The sequence below is a fragment of the Anser anser genome (genome assembly GCF_964211835.1).
Source record: "Anser anser genome assembly, chromosome: 7".
Lineage (NCBI taxonomy): Eukaryota > Metazoa > Chordata > Aves > Anseriformes > Anatidae > Anser > Anser anser.
Genome location: NC_139727.1, coordinates 20,188,659 through 20,201,050, shown reverse-complemented (window position 1 = coordinate 20,201,050; position 12,392 = coordinate 20,188,659). Strand labels below are relative to the sequence as shown.

The 12,392-nt window shown below is 66.7% G+C and overlaps 5 protein-coding genes across 7 annotated transcripts; 2 read left to right on the top strand and 3 right to left on the bottom strand.

The window, feature by feature from the left end:
• Window positions 1–150: 150 nt before the first annotated feature.
• On the top strand, window positions 151–4,079 carry LOC310902812 (uncharacterized protein). Of its 3 annotated transcripts, none has more exons than XM_083844870.1 (4): window positions 151–1,938; window positions 2,019–2,077; window positions 2,253–2,290; window positions 2,396–4,079. In XM_083844870.1, the coding sequence occupies exons 1-4, from the start codon at window positions 1,465–1,467 to the stop codon at window positions 2,560–2,562; spliced, it is 738 nt and encodes a 245-aa protein (XP_083700996.1). In that variant the 5' UTR covers window positions 151–1,464; the 3' UTR covers window positions 2,563–4,079. The 3 variants fall into 3 exon arrangements, with proteins under 3 accessions (XP_083700996.1, XP_083700995.1, XP_083700994.1); XM_083844869.1 differs by having other exon boundaries at window positions 2,253–2,317; XM_083844868.1 differs by having other exon boundaries at window positions 2,253–4,079.
• On the bottom strand, window positions 2,996–4,770 carry ECHS1 (enoyl-CoA hydratase, short chain 1). The gene is made up of 8 exons (XM_083844867.1): window positions 4,577–4,770; window positions 4,222–4,419; window positions 4,018–4,145; window positions 3,845–3,944; window positions 3,657–3,761; window positions 3,462–3,581; window positions 3,317–3,384; window positions 2,996–3,227 (listed from the first exon to the last, which is right to left on the bottom strand). Exons 1-8 carry the CDS (start codon window positions 4,710–4,712, stop codon window positions 3,162–3,164), a joined length of 921 nt encoding a protein of 306 aa, XP_083700993.1. The 5' UTR covers window positions 4,713–4,770; the 3' UTR covers window positions 2,996–3,161.
• On the top strand, window positions 4,737–5,838 carry SPRN (shadow of prion protein). Its single transcript, XM_083844872.1, has 2 exons — window positions 4,737–4,839; window positions 5,226–5,838. Exon 2 carries the CDS (start codon window positions 5,236–5,238, stop codon window positions 5,620–5,622), a length of 387 nt encoding a protein of 128 aa, XP_083700998.1. The 5' UTR covers window positions 4,737–4,839; window positions 5,226–5,235; the 3' UTR covers window positions 5,623–5,838.
• Window positions 5,839–6,126: 288 nt separating this feature from the next.
• MTG1 (mitochondrial ribosome associated GTPase 1) lies at window positions 6,127–8,793 on the bottom strand. The gene is made up of 11 exons (XM_083844866.1): window positions 8,605–8,793; window positions 8,474–8,537; window positions 8,149–8,254; window positions 7,986–8,066; window positions 7,737–7,793; window positions 7,408–7,498; window positions 7,260–7,321; window positions 6,938–7,034; window positions 6,650–6,731; window positions 6,447–6,559; window positions 6,127–6,328 (listed from the first exon to the last, which is right to left on the bottom strand). The coding sequence occupies exons 1-11, from the start codon at window positions 8,741–8,743 to the stop codon at window positions 6,231–6,233; spliced, it is 990 nt and encodes a 329-aa protein (XP_083700992.1). The 5' UTR covers window positions 8,744–8,793; the 3' UTR covers window positions 6,127–6,230.
• A 420-nt stretch (window positions 8,794–9,213) lies between these two features.
• PAOX (polyamine oxidase) lies at window positions 9,214–12,322 on the bottom strand. Its single transcript, XM_083844858.1, has 7 exons — window positions 12,043–12,322; window positions 11,446–11,935; window positions 11,135–11,334; window positions 10,578–10,833; window positions 10,205–10,317; window positions 9,866–10,023; window positions 9,214–9,365 (listed from the first exon to the last, which is right to left on the bottom strand). The coding sequence occupies exons 1-7, from the start codon at window positions 12,188–12,190 to the stop codon at window positions 9,234–9,236; spliced, it is 1,497 nt and encodes a 498-aa protein (XP_083700984.1). The 5' UTR covers window positions 12,191–12,322; the 3' UTR covers window positions 9,214–9,233.
• Window positions 12,323–12,392: the final 70 nt, after the last annotated feature.

Sequence of the window (12,392 nt, the reverse complement as noted above, 5' to 3'; positions counted from 1 at the left end):
CTCTGGGCTCATTGCTGCCTCTTTTGGCGGGGGGATCAGCTTTTTGCAGAGTCCACGGGCCAGCCTTTCCTGGGTGGCTGGTGCTGTTGAGAAAACTTTATTTCAAGCAAGGAAGTGAAGGGCATGTGGTGTGACCCCCGCTTAGCTTTGGCATCCCTGGCATGTCTCTGGTGGCACACTACCCCGTGGCTGGTGGCTCTTGGAGCCTGGTTCTTCCATCCCTCGCCCCCAGCTCGCTCCTCCCTGGCAGTGCTGCTGCTGGGGATGCCAGGCCTGCAGGGCTGTCTCCAGTCACTGGAGCCATCAGTGGACTTGAGATGTGGGCGGGTGCCACCCTGAGGTCTTGTAGCCTTCAAAGACGGAGATCTTTCCAGCTCCCCCTACTTCGCCAGCCCGGGAGCCCTGTGCTGCAGAAGACAGGTCTCGTGAGGCCCCAGCTGCAGTTCAGGAGCAGCCAGCACAGGAGGGACCTGTCGGAGAGGGTCCAGAGGAAGCCACGAGGACGATCAAGAGGCTGGAGCACCTCTCCTTGTGAAGACAGGCTGAGGGAGCTGGGATTGTTCAGCCTGGAGTAGAAAAGGCTCCAGAGAGACCTGATAGCAGAATTCCAGTGCCTAACGGGGGCTACAGGAAAGCTGGAGAGGGGCTCTTTGTCAGGGGGTGTAGTGACAGGACAAGGGGGAATGGCTTTAAACCGAGAGTAGGTTTAGGTTAGATAGTAGGAAGAAATTCTTCACTGTGAGGGTGGCAAGACACTGTCCCAGGCTGCCCAGAGAGGCTGTGGATGCTCTACCCCAGCAGTGCCCAAGGCCAGGTTGGATGGGGCTCTGGGCAACCTTGGTCTAATAGGAGGTGCCCCTGCCTGTGGCAGGGTTTGGAACCGGATGGGCTTTAAGGTTCCTTCCAACCCAAACCATTCTGTGATTCTATTCTATGAATCTTGGAGGTGCTGTCTCTGGCTCCAGCACTGCCCAAGTCCAGCACTGCAAGAAGAGGAGGTGGTTGAGCAGCTTTGGCTTGCTGCAGAGGTTTTATGCCCCAGAAAAGGAAAAGAAAACAAAACAAAATCCCAACAAAGGAAAAAGCAGCCAGCTCTAGGCTTTTTCTCCTCCCAGTTATTCTGCCTCATTCACAAGCTGTACCCGAGGGTCAGAGCAGAGGACAAGCCCCAGATTCACCACTTCCACCCAATGCACTAAAATGGCAGGATTGCCTGCTGCTCACCTGCTACTCGCCTGCTGCTGGCACCCACCAGCACCATCCTGCTGCAACAGGTGGGAGATGGCACCAAAATCCCACTGGGATTCAGGCACAAGGTGAGCAGGAAGCTCTGTCACGTGCAGGAGGTGCTGCTGAGGAAATGCCCACACACTCGCAGCCTCATGCACTGCTCCAGGCCCCAGCAGCTGCTAGCTCAACCATTACAGTGGCAGCAGTCCTGGCAGTGCTGTAGCCACTGAAGCCATGTGCAGCACTTGGAATAACGTGGACAAAATGCAGCACGTCCACCATCACCTCCCTGGCGCTTGGGGTGCGAGCCACAAAACACAGGCCCACACCGCACCACTGTGTGCTGGGACGGACCATCTCAATGCCCTGCTGGTGGCCAATTCCTTTCTTAAAACACCGACGACCCCCTTCTGTACTGCTCACCCGCCTGCGCAGCAAAGCCCAGTAGTGCACGGCGGGGTGCAGCTGCAGTGGCACATGGTGAAGTGCATGTGCCCCAGTGTACGGCAGGGTGCAGGTGCAGCAGTGCAGGGCAGGGTGCACCGGCACTGCTTCCCCACGGAGCACCAGGGGACACGTGGCTGCACCGCACCTGAGGACAAAGTGCGGGGCGAAGGCCAGGTGCGGGCAGAGGCAGCCATGGCTCTGTGCGGTGCGGCCGTCCTGCTGGGCACCGCTCTCCTCCTGCTGGCCCCCGGGGGCACCCAGGTGAGCCTGAGCCTCTGCGGTGCAAGGAACCCTGATGCGAGGAGCCACTGCCCTCATGCGTGCCCCCCTCTCTCCTGCAGGCTCTCGACGGCCCCGTTGGGGAGGATGTGGACGTGAAGCTGGATCTGGTGAAGGAAATGTAAGAAATATCATGGCACCGCTGTTCAGGGGGGTGGTGATGGATCTGGCTGGGAAAAGCAGCAGGCAAAACAACACCCCCAAGCATAAGGCACCTCAGGGGGAATGCACTGCTCTCGCTGCGTGCGATTTGCCAGCCCCGCTGCCCCACATGCTGCCTCTGCTCTCCCTTCCAGCCTCCTGGGTCGAAGAGCGGTGGAGCCACCAGAAGAAGGTGAATGGGCCAAGGATGCTGGAGCAGGTAGCATTGTCTGTCCTGGCAGCGCCCAGGCCTTGTGCCACCGCCTTGGCCACTTACAACCTCTGCTCCCCCCTGCAGGGTCACCCCAAGTCCAGGCGGGACCGGAGGAGGACCGCGACCACCTCTACCACTCTGTAGCGGAGGCCGAGGCCGAGGAGCCTGCTGACCTCGGGAAACCCCTGGCTCTGTCCATGGAGGTGCAGAACGGCCCTGAGAAGGACCGCGACCACCTCTACCATGGCTGAGTGGGACTGTGGCCCTGCCCGGGCTGCAGACGAGGGGCTCTGCCCTCCCCAGTAGCCCCCCAGTAAAACCTCTCCGCACTCCTTATCCTGGTTGTCTCCTCGTTTCTGCCAGGAGCACAGTTCTACAGTTCTATACCATCCGGGGGTGTTTAAGGAAAGGTTGGATGTGGTACTTAGGGGCATGTGGGTTTAGTGGGTAATATTGGTGGTAGCGGGACAGCTGGATCAGATGATCGTGGAGGTCTTTTCCAACCTTAATGATCCTATGATTCTGTACCAAAGGACAGCCCCAAAATTCTCAGTTTTGGGGAACCTCGACAGGCTGGGAGGGGGCTCAGCCCATCACCCCGGTGCGGTGTGGGGATCTCAGCAAACCCCAACACTTCCCAGCTTGGGCGGGCCCCTGCCTGGCTACCAGCAAGGACACCGATGCTGCGGCAGCACCAGGAAAGCCTTTTAATAGCGATGTCGAACTCTCTGACAGGGATCGCCTTGCCCAGCGCAGAGGTAAGCAGGGTGATGTGGTGCTGGGGGCAGGGCGTACGCCCAGCTGAGGCACATGGGTGACAAACGGCAGCCGACACCTGTGCCATCGCAGCTCAGCTGTCAGTGAAGTTCGCTTTGCGCTTTTCCACAAACGCCGTCATCCCTTCCTTGCGGTCATCCTAGCGGAAGAGTAGAGGTTGGGGGGGGGGAGGGAGGCCGTGGCCCTGCTCCACCCGCACAATGCACCCAGGGCTGGCCCCACACTCACGGTGGCAAAGGTGGCGTAGAAGAGCCGCTTCTCTGTCCTGTTCCCCTCCGCCAGTGTTGTCTCAAAGGCTGGGACAGGGGGAGAAGATGGGGACACCGTGCAGCCAGCACCTCCCACGGTGCCCCCTACCCCTAAAAACCCATACCAGTGTTGACAGATTCCTTTGCCATAGCCACCACCAGCTTGGAGTTGCCGGCAATCTTCTCAGCACAGCTGATGGCCGCGTCCAGCAGCTTGTCCACGGGGAAGACCTTGCTGACGAGACCTAGGGGACAAGCAGGGAGCTAGCAGCAGGGCTGGGGGAGTGTCACCGTGATGCTGGCCTCACCCACATCCCTACCTGCTGCCTTGGCCTCCGCCGCCGAGATCCGATCCCCAGTGAGCACCATCTCCATGGCCAGCGACTTCCCCACCGCCCTGGTTAGCCTCTGCGTCCCGCCAGCGCCTGGGGAAGGGGTGCTAGGCACAGCGGGCGGGGACCCCCAGCTGTCCCTGCCCTGTCGAGGGGGCTGCGTGACCCGTGCTCACCTGGGATCGTCCCCAGCAGGATTTCGGGCTGCCCGAACTGCGCCGTCTCCCCAGCGTAGATGATGTCGCACATCATGGCCAGCTCACACCCGCCGCCCAGCTGGCCACACAGCAGGGTTAGCGTGGGCGCGGGGCGTGTGGCGGAGGGCACGCGGGGACACAGGGACACTCACGGCGTAGCCGTTGACAGCGGCGATAGTGGGCTTCCGGACGGTGGCCACCCGGTCCCAGCCGGCCAGGAAGGCGCCGCCGTAGCACTGCTGGAAGCTTTTGCCCTGCATCTCCTTGATGTCGGCGCCGGCTGCAACGGGAGCAGGGGCGGTCGGGGCGCGGGGACCCCGAGGCGAGCAGGGCGGGGAGGCGGGCGGCGGCGCTACCTGCGAAGGCCTTGTCGCTGCCGGTGATGACGATGGCGCCCACCTGCGCGTCGGCCTCGAAGGCGTCGAGCGCCTGCCGCAGCTCCGCCATCAGCCCCTCGCAGAGGGCGTTCAGCGCCTGCGGCCGCTGCAGCCGGATCAGGCCCACGCTGCCCTTGGCCCCCGCCTTCTGCACCTGCAGGAACTGGAAGGGGGGCCCTGCCCGCGGCCCCGTAACCGGTCACGCCGCCGTCGGCGGCAACCCCGCGCCCCCCGCCCCGCTCCCAGCGCCGCGCCGCCCGCCGCCATTTCGAGGCGACCTTCGGCCGGCGCGGCGCCCCCTCGCCCCGCGGGGCGCTCCCGGTGCCCGGCTCACCGGCGCTGCTGCAGCCCCGCGCCGCCGGCAGGGGCCGGCCCGGCGGGAGCGGGACGGGGCCGGGGCCGGGGCCGGGGCCGAGCAGGCGGCGGGCGACGGCGGCGGGGCGGAGCAGCGCGCGCACGGCGGCGGCCATGGCAGCGGAGCGCGGCGGCGGACGGCGGCCGAGGCCACACCCCCCGCCCCCGCCGAGCGCCCGTTGGCCGGCGCGGCCCCGCCCCACGCCGCGGAGCGGAGCGGAACCGGCGGCGGCCCCGGGCCCGGTGAGCGCGGGCGGGAGCGATCGCGCGCGTGCGTGGAAGCGCGCGGCCGCGGCGGTGCACGGCGGCGACGCGCGGGGGGGGGGGGGAAGGAGCGGGGAGCGCGCACCCGCGGGCGTGATTTGGGCGCGGGCACGCGGCCCGCGCGGCGGTGCCGGCAGCCGCCCCTCGGGGCCGAGCGCCAGTCCGCACGTGGGCGCGCCGGAGGGTGCGCGCTGCCCGTGCGCGCGCACGCACGTGCAGGACTCAGCGGGGCGCACGTGCACGCACCCCGTGCGCTGCTGCGCGTGGTACGCCCGCACGCCCCTCGAGCGTCGCGTGAGCGAGGGCGCGCGCGCAACCCCGGCACGCTCTGCACGTGCTCGCAGCCCGGCCCTCCCTGTGCGCAGGTCCCGCGGGATGAGGCGGCGCGTGGCGTGGTGCTGGACGCTGATGCTGCTCGCCGCCGCCTTCTGCGACGTGGCCGCCGGCAAAGGTGGGCGCGGGGGCGCCCGGGGGTCCGCACGGGGCAGGGCGCGGGGGGCTGCCCGCAGCCGGCCGAGGGCCCTGCCCCGCTACGGCGGGGCCCTGCGCGTCGCGGCGGCGGCGGCGGCTGGCGGGGCAGCGGCGGGGGCCGCGCTGCAGCGAGCCCGGCTGGCCGGCGGGCCTGACGACGGCATCGAGTACCGCGAGGGCAACGGGACGGCCGGCGCGTGGACCTCGGTGGCCCCGGGCTGGGCGGCGTGGGGCCAGGTCACCTCCTGGCTCTGCCCGCTCGCTGCCCTCCTGCACCGCTTGGTGGCCTGATCCTGCCCACCCCCCAACGAGGACCAGACACCTGTGCCTGGCCAGAGGTGCCCCCGCTGTGGGGCAGGACCCCACAGAGCCCCGGGCTCACGGCCTCGATGCGCCAATGCTGAGCCCCACCGCCTCAGGTGCCCCTGTTTGTACCACCCCTTCGCACGTTGGATTCTCGATGTTTCGGCAGTGACAGCGCAGCAATAAAGCCAGGCAGAAAGTGCACGTGACTGGCTGCGGCCCAAGCACGGAATACGGGATGGGTGGCACAAGCTGAGCGCCATGGGGCAGCCGAAGCCCCTGTTCCAGGGCCACAGTGGCTTTATCTGGGGCTGGAGGTTGCGACTGCAGTGTTTGGTTTCTGCTGGAGGCACCCTCTTCCCCCAGTCCTTGCGGGGTGGCCACAGCCATCCCTGAGGCACCTGATCCCCCACAGCAACAATACAGGGCAGTGCCCATGGCACAACCCACCCCCGCCCCCCCCCAGCCACACAAGTTCCAGCAAGGCACAGATCAGCAAAAGCCGCTTTAATCATACCCCCATGCTGCCAGGGTCCGCCTCCCTGCTGCTGCTGAGATCTCTGCGCCCCTTGGTGAGCCCACGCTGACCCCATCCCTCAGTCCAGCGTCACCTTGCCCAGGCGTCCGGCACGGAAGGCACGCAGGAACTCGTAAGCAGCAGCTGAGTAGTTGAGCATCGTCACGTTGACATTCCCTGGAGAAGGAGGCAGAGGACGTGAAGGAAGGTGCCAGAGGCTGGTGCAAGCCCTCAGCAGAGTCCACAGCCCTACAACCCCCCGAAACCCAAGGACCATAGAGTGCCCCACACTCACCTGTTCCCGTGAGCACCTTCACCTTCTGCGTCTTGCCCAGGATGAGCGCCACATGCTTCAGCACATGCCCAATGTCGTCACTGGCCTCAGGCAGCCCATAGTGCTGCACGTACCTGCCAGAAGGACGTGGCTGCCACCCGGCCCGGCACGTGGCTGCGCCTCAGGGTGCCTCCGGCTCCTCCCCATCTCCGCGCCATGCTCACCCAAATTGCTGCTGCCTGTTCAGCGTGTACAGCAGGTAGTCAGCCATGATGTCCTCCCCGACCAGGTGGTCGCGGATAGCTCCTGGAAGAGAGGGCAAGTCCCAGCACCTTCAGCCTGCCTCAGCTCTGCGCTACGGCAGCCCCGCTCCCAGCCCTGTCACCTCTCCCTGCACCCATGCGTGGCCTGTGGACACTAGGCCAGACACAAAGCCCTCAAGCGTTTGCTGTGGACAATGGCGCTGCTCTGCCCAGTGGCCAGCGCCAGCTCAGGCCCTGAATGCATCTTACCACACAGTGCCAGCTTCATGCCTGTCTCCACGTCCCCCAACTTCGGGGGCAGCACTCCAGGAGTGTCCACCAGATACATGAGGGGCGTCTCACAGACCTGCAGTGGGACGGCGGGGCTGTTACACAGGCAGGGACACGTGGCCCAGTAATTAGCAACACAGGCTCAGGCAGGGGTGGTGACACCACTAACAAGCTGAGCTCTTCATTGGAGTCTTGCTGCAAAGTAACGGGGTACCTTGACAGGCTTCTGAGGACAGCAAGTGCACAGGCCCTTCCCCAAGGCCAGCACCCACCCAGCTGGCAGGGAGAAAAGGGACAGTACCTGAATTCTGGTCAGCACTGCCTTGGTGACACCCGGCTCGCCACCGACTGCGGTGGCTTTTCCTTTGGGGAAAGGAGAGAGTGAGGGAAACAAGTGACTTGCCTCGGCACGGCTATGCCAGTGCCTCCTTCCCACGCCAGAGAAATACCCTTTCTGAGGTGCAGCCTCCGCAGCGAGTTGATGAGTGACGACTTGCCCACGTTGGGCACACCGATCACCATGATGCTGTACTCGGCGTTCTGGAAACAAGGAGGATACACGCAGGCAGAAGCCGGTTACCAGCCAGCTACACCTCAGCAGCCACACAGAAGCAGCCCAGTGTTCGCCGGCACTTCCAGGCGTGCAGCACCCTCTCCTCAGTGGGAGAGGGAGGTGCCTGCAGCCCTGATTCCCTGGTCACCCACTTGCTGGTGCCGCACTGAGACCGCAGGCCCAGAGTGACATTGCACACGTGCTTGCAGTCTTGTCTCTTCTTACCTCGGCCCTGTGGTAGCGGGGGCTGCTGTCGATGAGCTTGGCAACCAGGGGGACAATCTGCAGGGAAGCGGGGAGAAGGGCTCTCACTTGGGGCCAAGGAGAGGATGGGGCACCTTGGCCAACTGGAGCCAACCTTGGAGGCGTGGGATGCCGTGAACCAGCGATGCTGGTCACCAGGCATGCTACTACATGTCACCTCCCCACAGCATGGCGCAGCGGGGAGCCACACTGGGGCTGCTGTCCCGTTACCTTCTTGACATTGTTGTCCCGCTGGCAATCAGCAAAGACAACGTGCAAACATCCCTGCTGCTTCAGCTGCTCCAGGACTCTCTGTGGAGACAGAGGCACTCCTGGCACCGTCCTGCAGTGGCCCCACAGGACCCTGGCCAGCTCCAGCACCCCTTGTGCTCACCGGCTGCTGGCGAGGGTCGGCCAGGTCCATCTTGTTCAGAACCAGAACGTGTGGGCGGATGCCCAGTGCCTCCTGCAGCATGGGGTTACGGCCTGACAGCGGGATGTGCACGCTGCTAAGGTGAACGACCGTGTGCTGGCAGTGGGGGCAGATACTGGGGAAAACAGAAGGGCGGGGGGGGGGGGGTCCGGGGGCCTGTTTGGGGGTGACAGGGCTTGTACAGTGGGGGGGGGGAAGGGGAGGGTTAAGGGACTTGGGCCAGGGCAGCGGGGGGCGATAGGACACGGGGCGAGGTGCCGGGGAGGGTGCCGTGGCGGAGGATATGCGAGCGTCGTGCACCTCGACGAGGCAGTCGGCGCGCCGCAGGGAGCCCCGCATCTGCCGCAGCCCTGGAACGCAGCGCCGGGTGAGCGGCGGGACGCCCGCGGAGGGGCTCGCCCGCCGCCGGGCCCTCACCTTTGGCCATGTGCCCGGGGAACCAGGAGGCCACGTCGCGGCCGCCGAAGTCGAAACGAGCCCGGAAGGCGCCGGGCCCCGAGCGAGGCCCGCCCGCGGCGGCGGCGGCCGCTCTCAGCGCTCCCGCCCACCCCGTCATGGCGGCGCGAGCGGCGGCGGCGGCGGCGGCGGCGGGCAGGCGAAGGAGGAGGCGGGGCCGCCACCGGGGGCCGGGGCCTCGCTCCGCTCCGCCCCGTCCCGCCCCGCACCGCTCGTCGCCGTTCTCCCCTCAGAGCCATGGCGACGCCGCGCCCTGCCGAGCCTGCGGCGGGGGGCGAAGCCTCGGCGGCGGGGCCGGGCGGAGCCCGAGGGGCGCCCCCCGCGGTCCCCGCCGCCCCCCCCCCGCCGCCCGCCGCCGCCCCCCAGCCGCCGCCCGCCCCGGGGCCCGCCGCGGAGCCTGCCCTCCAGCCCGCCCTCCAGCCCGCCCCGCAGCCAGGCCCGGCGACGGCCCCGCTGGACGACACGCGCTTCATGATCGCCGGCACCAACTGGTACTAGCGGCGCTGCGGGCCCCGCGGGGCCGGGGGGGGGGGCCCCCGGCGGCCCCGCGTTCAATAAAGGAGGCTCGGATGGCAGCGGCCAGGCGGGTTTTATTGCCGGTCGGCGGCTCGCGGCAGCCGGTTGAGTCGGTCGGCCTCCCGCCAGCCCGACAGCAGCGCCCCGTGCGTGGTGGAGTAGAAGGTGCGGTGGGTGGCCTCGCCGGCGAAGAGGAGCTGCAGCGGCTGCGGGGAGGCGGGAGGTGAGCTCCCCAGCTGCTCCTGAAGCAGCTCCCCCAGGACCCAGAGGCCTCCCACCATCCCCGGGGTCCGGCGTGGGGAGGGGGGGGTGCCCCCTCGCATGCACAGCCCGCTGCGCAGCTCTGCGGGGAGCAAGAGGCAGGCGCCTCTGTACGCCTCAGGCACCGTGGCAGAGGCCCAGGAGGAATACTGCGTGGCCTGAGGATGCCGGAAGGTGGGTGGGGGGAAGCTGCACGTCCCCAGAGTTTATGGGAATGGGGTACCCCCCCCTCATCCCTGAAGCTCGGCAGGAGGACTCGAGCATCGTGGACTCCTGAACAGAGCAGAAGCCGTCTCCCTGTCCTTCTTGGGGTGCCCTGTTCCCACCTGTGGCCACCCATCCCCACGCATCTCCACCCAGTCAGAGGAACAGCACCAGGGTGGCTGTCCCATGGGTCCCATACACCCGCCATCTGTAATTATCCTGGGTAATTACAGGGTATTACCCTGGGGTCTGATGCATCCTCAGGCAGAGGCTGGGCCAGCGCATCGATGTCATCCCCTGAGCTGCCAACAGCCACGTAACTGTAGGAGCCCCGGGTGTAGGGTGCACTGTGCCACTGGGACCGGAGCATGCTCCGGGGAGCAGGCAGGCGTGGGTTCCCTACACACATGGGGACAAAGCTGAGACCTGTCCTCCCAGCACCACTCCGGGTGTCGGGAGAGCCCCCCAGCCTTCTGCCTAAGCAGCCTGGGAGCTCTTGCACGGAGATTCAGGGGATCTTCCATCTCTGAAGGCAGTCACCCTGGCCCCACTGGGCGGCAGCGGGTAGGGGAGCAGGTACCTGTCAGCGTGCGGAGAACGCTGGTCATGGTGCGGAGAACCTCTGCATCGCTTAGCGTCTCCATGTACTCCGCCTCCTTCCCAGCAATGAAGCCACAGAGGACGTGCCCGAGCCTGGGGGAGGGAGAGGAGGGCACCCATCAGGACAGCAGGCGATGGGGCTGGATCCGCGCAGGCAAGAGCCCTCTCTGCCCTGGGAACACCACCGTTCCCACTGTGCCGCAGCCAGAGCTGACAGCGGCTCTGTGAAGGCTTGATACCACAGACAGGACCGAGATGCTCATTCACGTTGCCCTGAAGGTGCCCAAACATAGCACTGCCTGCCAGCACCGCAGAGATGCCGTGGTGTGGGGCTGAAGCGCCCAGCCACATACTGCTCTGGTGGCTGGAGGACCACAAAGCCGATGAGCTTCTTGAACCAGCTGGCCTCCAGGTCAGTGCTGGGCTCTGCAAGGGGCGACTCGTCCTCCCACACCACTTCCAGGAGCTGCTGCTCGGGCTCCCAGAAGGGCTGCTCAAACTCCAGGAAGATCTTGTTGTTGGTGCCGAAGCCCAGGCGGCGAATGGCCTCTGCTTTCCGCTTGGGCAGGGGGGGCTGGAAAAAGTCCTGATGGTGTTCTTTGAGGAAACCTACAGAGAGAAGATCAGGCAGCTCCTTCCACTGCAATCCGGCTGCTCACTGAGCCTGGGGTGGCAGTGGGGCTCAGTAGGGTGATGCAGCAGTCAGGGAAGGGAATAGGGCCCCAGTGCTTGGGTTCGGGATGCTTCCTCCTCGTGGTCCGTGGGAAGGGGGGGCTGGGAAGGGGCTCAGGCCAATCCTGCCCATCTTCAGCCTTGCCAGCCAGCAGCAGCGGACAGGAACATCCCCTCGTGGTGTGGGGCAGGGACTGGGTACCAGGGGATGGGCCTGGCAGGGAACCGGTGGTCTCACCCAGCGGGACGGTGATGATGACGTGGTCAGCGAGGAAGGAGTCACCGTCCTCGCACTCCACCCGGACGGGGAAGGTCCTTGCCACATCCCCCTTCTCACAGAAGGACCCCTGCCACTGGATGGTTTTCACTGGCTTGTTGAGCAGGACGGTGCCCTCAGGCAGAGCTGCGAGCATGCGGTCGGGCAGGCTGCTGTAGCCGCTGTGGGAGAGGATGACGGCAGGGGTGCCTACCTTCCCCGCTTGGTCACCCTGTGTGGGACCCCACCAGGGCGTCCCCAGCGCTCCCCTCTGCTCCCTGCCCCACACTTACCCCGGGAAGGTGCAGTCCAGGCCGGGCAGCGAGGTGTACTCCCCAAAGGACCCCAGGGCCACCAGGTCCATGCTATGGGTGCCGCTGATGCAGCACTCCAGCTTGAGACAGGTGCTGAGGATGGCCAGCCGGAGCCGCTTGCTGTCCTCATTCTCATCCCAGGCGTGGGCCAGCCGGGCGAGCTCTGCCCGCAGGTACTGCCCCACGCCGGCAGCAGGCAGCTCCTTGGCATGGAGGAAGGCCTGGGTCGAGCCCAGCAGCTCAGCGAAGAGGGCGCGGGTGCTGCTCACCAGCTCGGGGCTCAGCACCTTCCCCGAGCTGCCGTAGGTGACGCAGGGCAGCAGCGGGTGCCCCCCCGCCTCCACCCGCTGGTTCTCCTCCTCGGCAGCGCCGGGCCCCAGCAGGCCCCAGCAGGAGGCCAGGCGAAAGACGGGGTTCCCCTCCGAGGGCCCGTGGATCCAGTGCGCGCCCAGCTCCGCCAGCCCCGAGGCTGCAGGAGGGGGACGGGCTCACCCCGGGGCTCCCGACCCCGAGCACGGAGCCGCCCCCCAGCCCCCCCCTTCCCTCCCCCAGCGCCGTGCTCCCCCCGCTCCCTACCGAAGGGGCGGCTCCAGATGCGGCCCCCGGCGCGGCTCCCCGCCTCCAGCAGCCGGACAGCGCCGGGGCCCTGCAGCCGCTGCGCCGCCCCCAGCGCCGCCAGCCCCGCGCCCACCACCAGCACCCGCCGCCCGCCGCCGCCCTCCATGGCGCCCGCGCCGCTTCCGGGGCCACCCCGGATCTGCGTGGCCACGCGCCCGTGCGAGAGAAGGCCCCTGCGAGCAATTGTTGTGATTATTATTTTGTTCTGTACGTGCGCGTAGGGGTGTTGTGGCCTTTAACCGTCTCCGCGGCCTTGCAGCAAGCAGCGGGGCGGGGACACGCAGAGCAGGAGCAGGCGGCTTGGCGGT

Coding starts and splice junctions, on each gene's coding strand:
- LOC310902812 (XM_083844868.1), top strand. CDS start 1,465: ATGTGCAGCACTTGGAATAACGTGGACAAAATGCAGCACGTCCACCAT. Junction 1,939..2,018: donor TGGCCCCCGGGGGCACCCAG/GTGAGCCTGAGC, acceptor TCTCTCCTGCAG/GCTCTCGACGGCCCCGTTGG. Junction 2,078..2,252: donor CTGGATCTGGTGAAGGAAAT/GTAAGAAATATC, acceptor TCTCCCTTCCAG/CCTCCTGGGTCGAAGAGCGG.
- ECHS1 (XM_083844867.1), bottom strand. CDS start 4,712: ATGGCCGCCGCCGTGCGCGCGCTGCTCCGCCCCGCCGCCGTCGCCCGC. Junction 3,762..3,844: donor CCTGCTGGGGACGATCCCAG/GTGAGCACGGGT, acceptor CCCCTTCCCCAG/GCGCTGGCGGGACGCAGAGG. Junction 3,582..3,656: donor GGCGGAGGCCAAGGCAGCAG/GTAGGGATGTGG, acceptor CTTGTCCCCTAG/GTCTCGTCAGCAAGGTCTTC.
- SPRN (XM_083844872.1), top strand. CDS start 5,236: ATGAGGCGGCGCGTGGCGTGGTGCTGGACGCTGATGCTGCTCGCCGCC.
- MTG1 (XM_083844866.1), bottom strand. CDS start 8,743: ATGACGGGGTGGGCGGGAGCGCTGAGAGCGGCCGCCGCCGCCGCGGGC. Junction 7,322..7,407: donor GAGGCTGCACCTCAGAAAGG/GTATTTCTCTGG, acceptor CTTTCCCCAAAG/GAAAAGCCACCGCAGTCGGT. Junction 6,732..6,937: donor CATGAAGCTGGCACTGTGTG/GTAAGATGCATT, acceptor CCTCTCTTCCAG/GAGCTATCCGCGACCACCTG.
- PAOX (XM_083844858.1), bottom strand. CDS start 12,190: ATGGAGGGCGGCGGCGGGCGGCGGGTGCTGGTGGTGGGCGCGGGGCTG. Junction 10,834..11,134: donor CATCATCACCGTCCCGCTGG/GTGAGACCACCG, acceptor TTCTCTCTGTAG/GTTTCCTCAAAGAACACCAT. Junction 10,318..10,577: donor GTCCTCCAGCCACCAGAGCA/GTATGTGGCTGG, acceptor TCCCTCCCCCAG/GCTCGGGCACGTCCTCTGTG.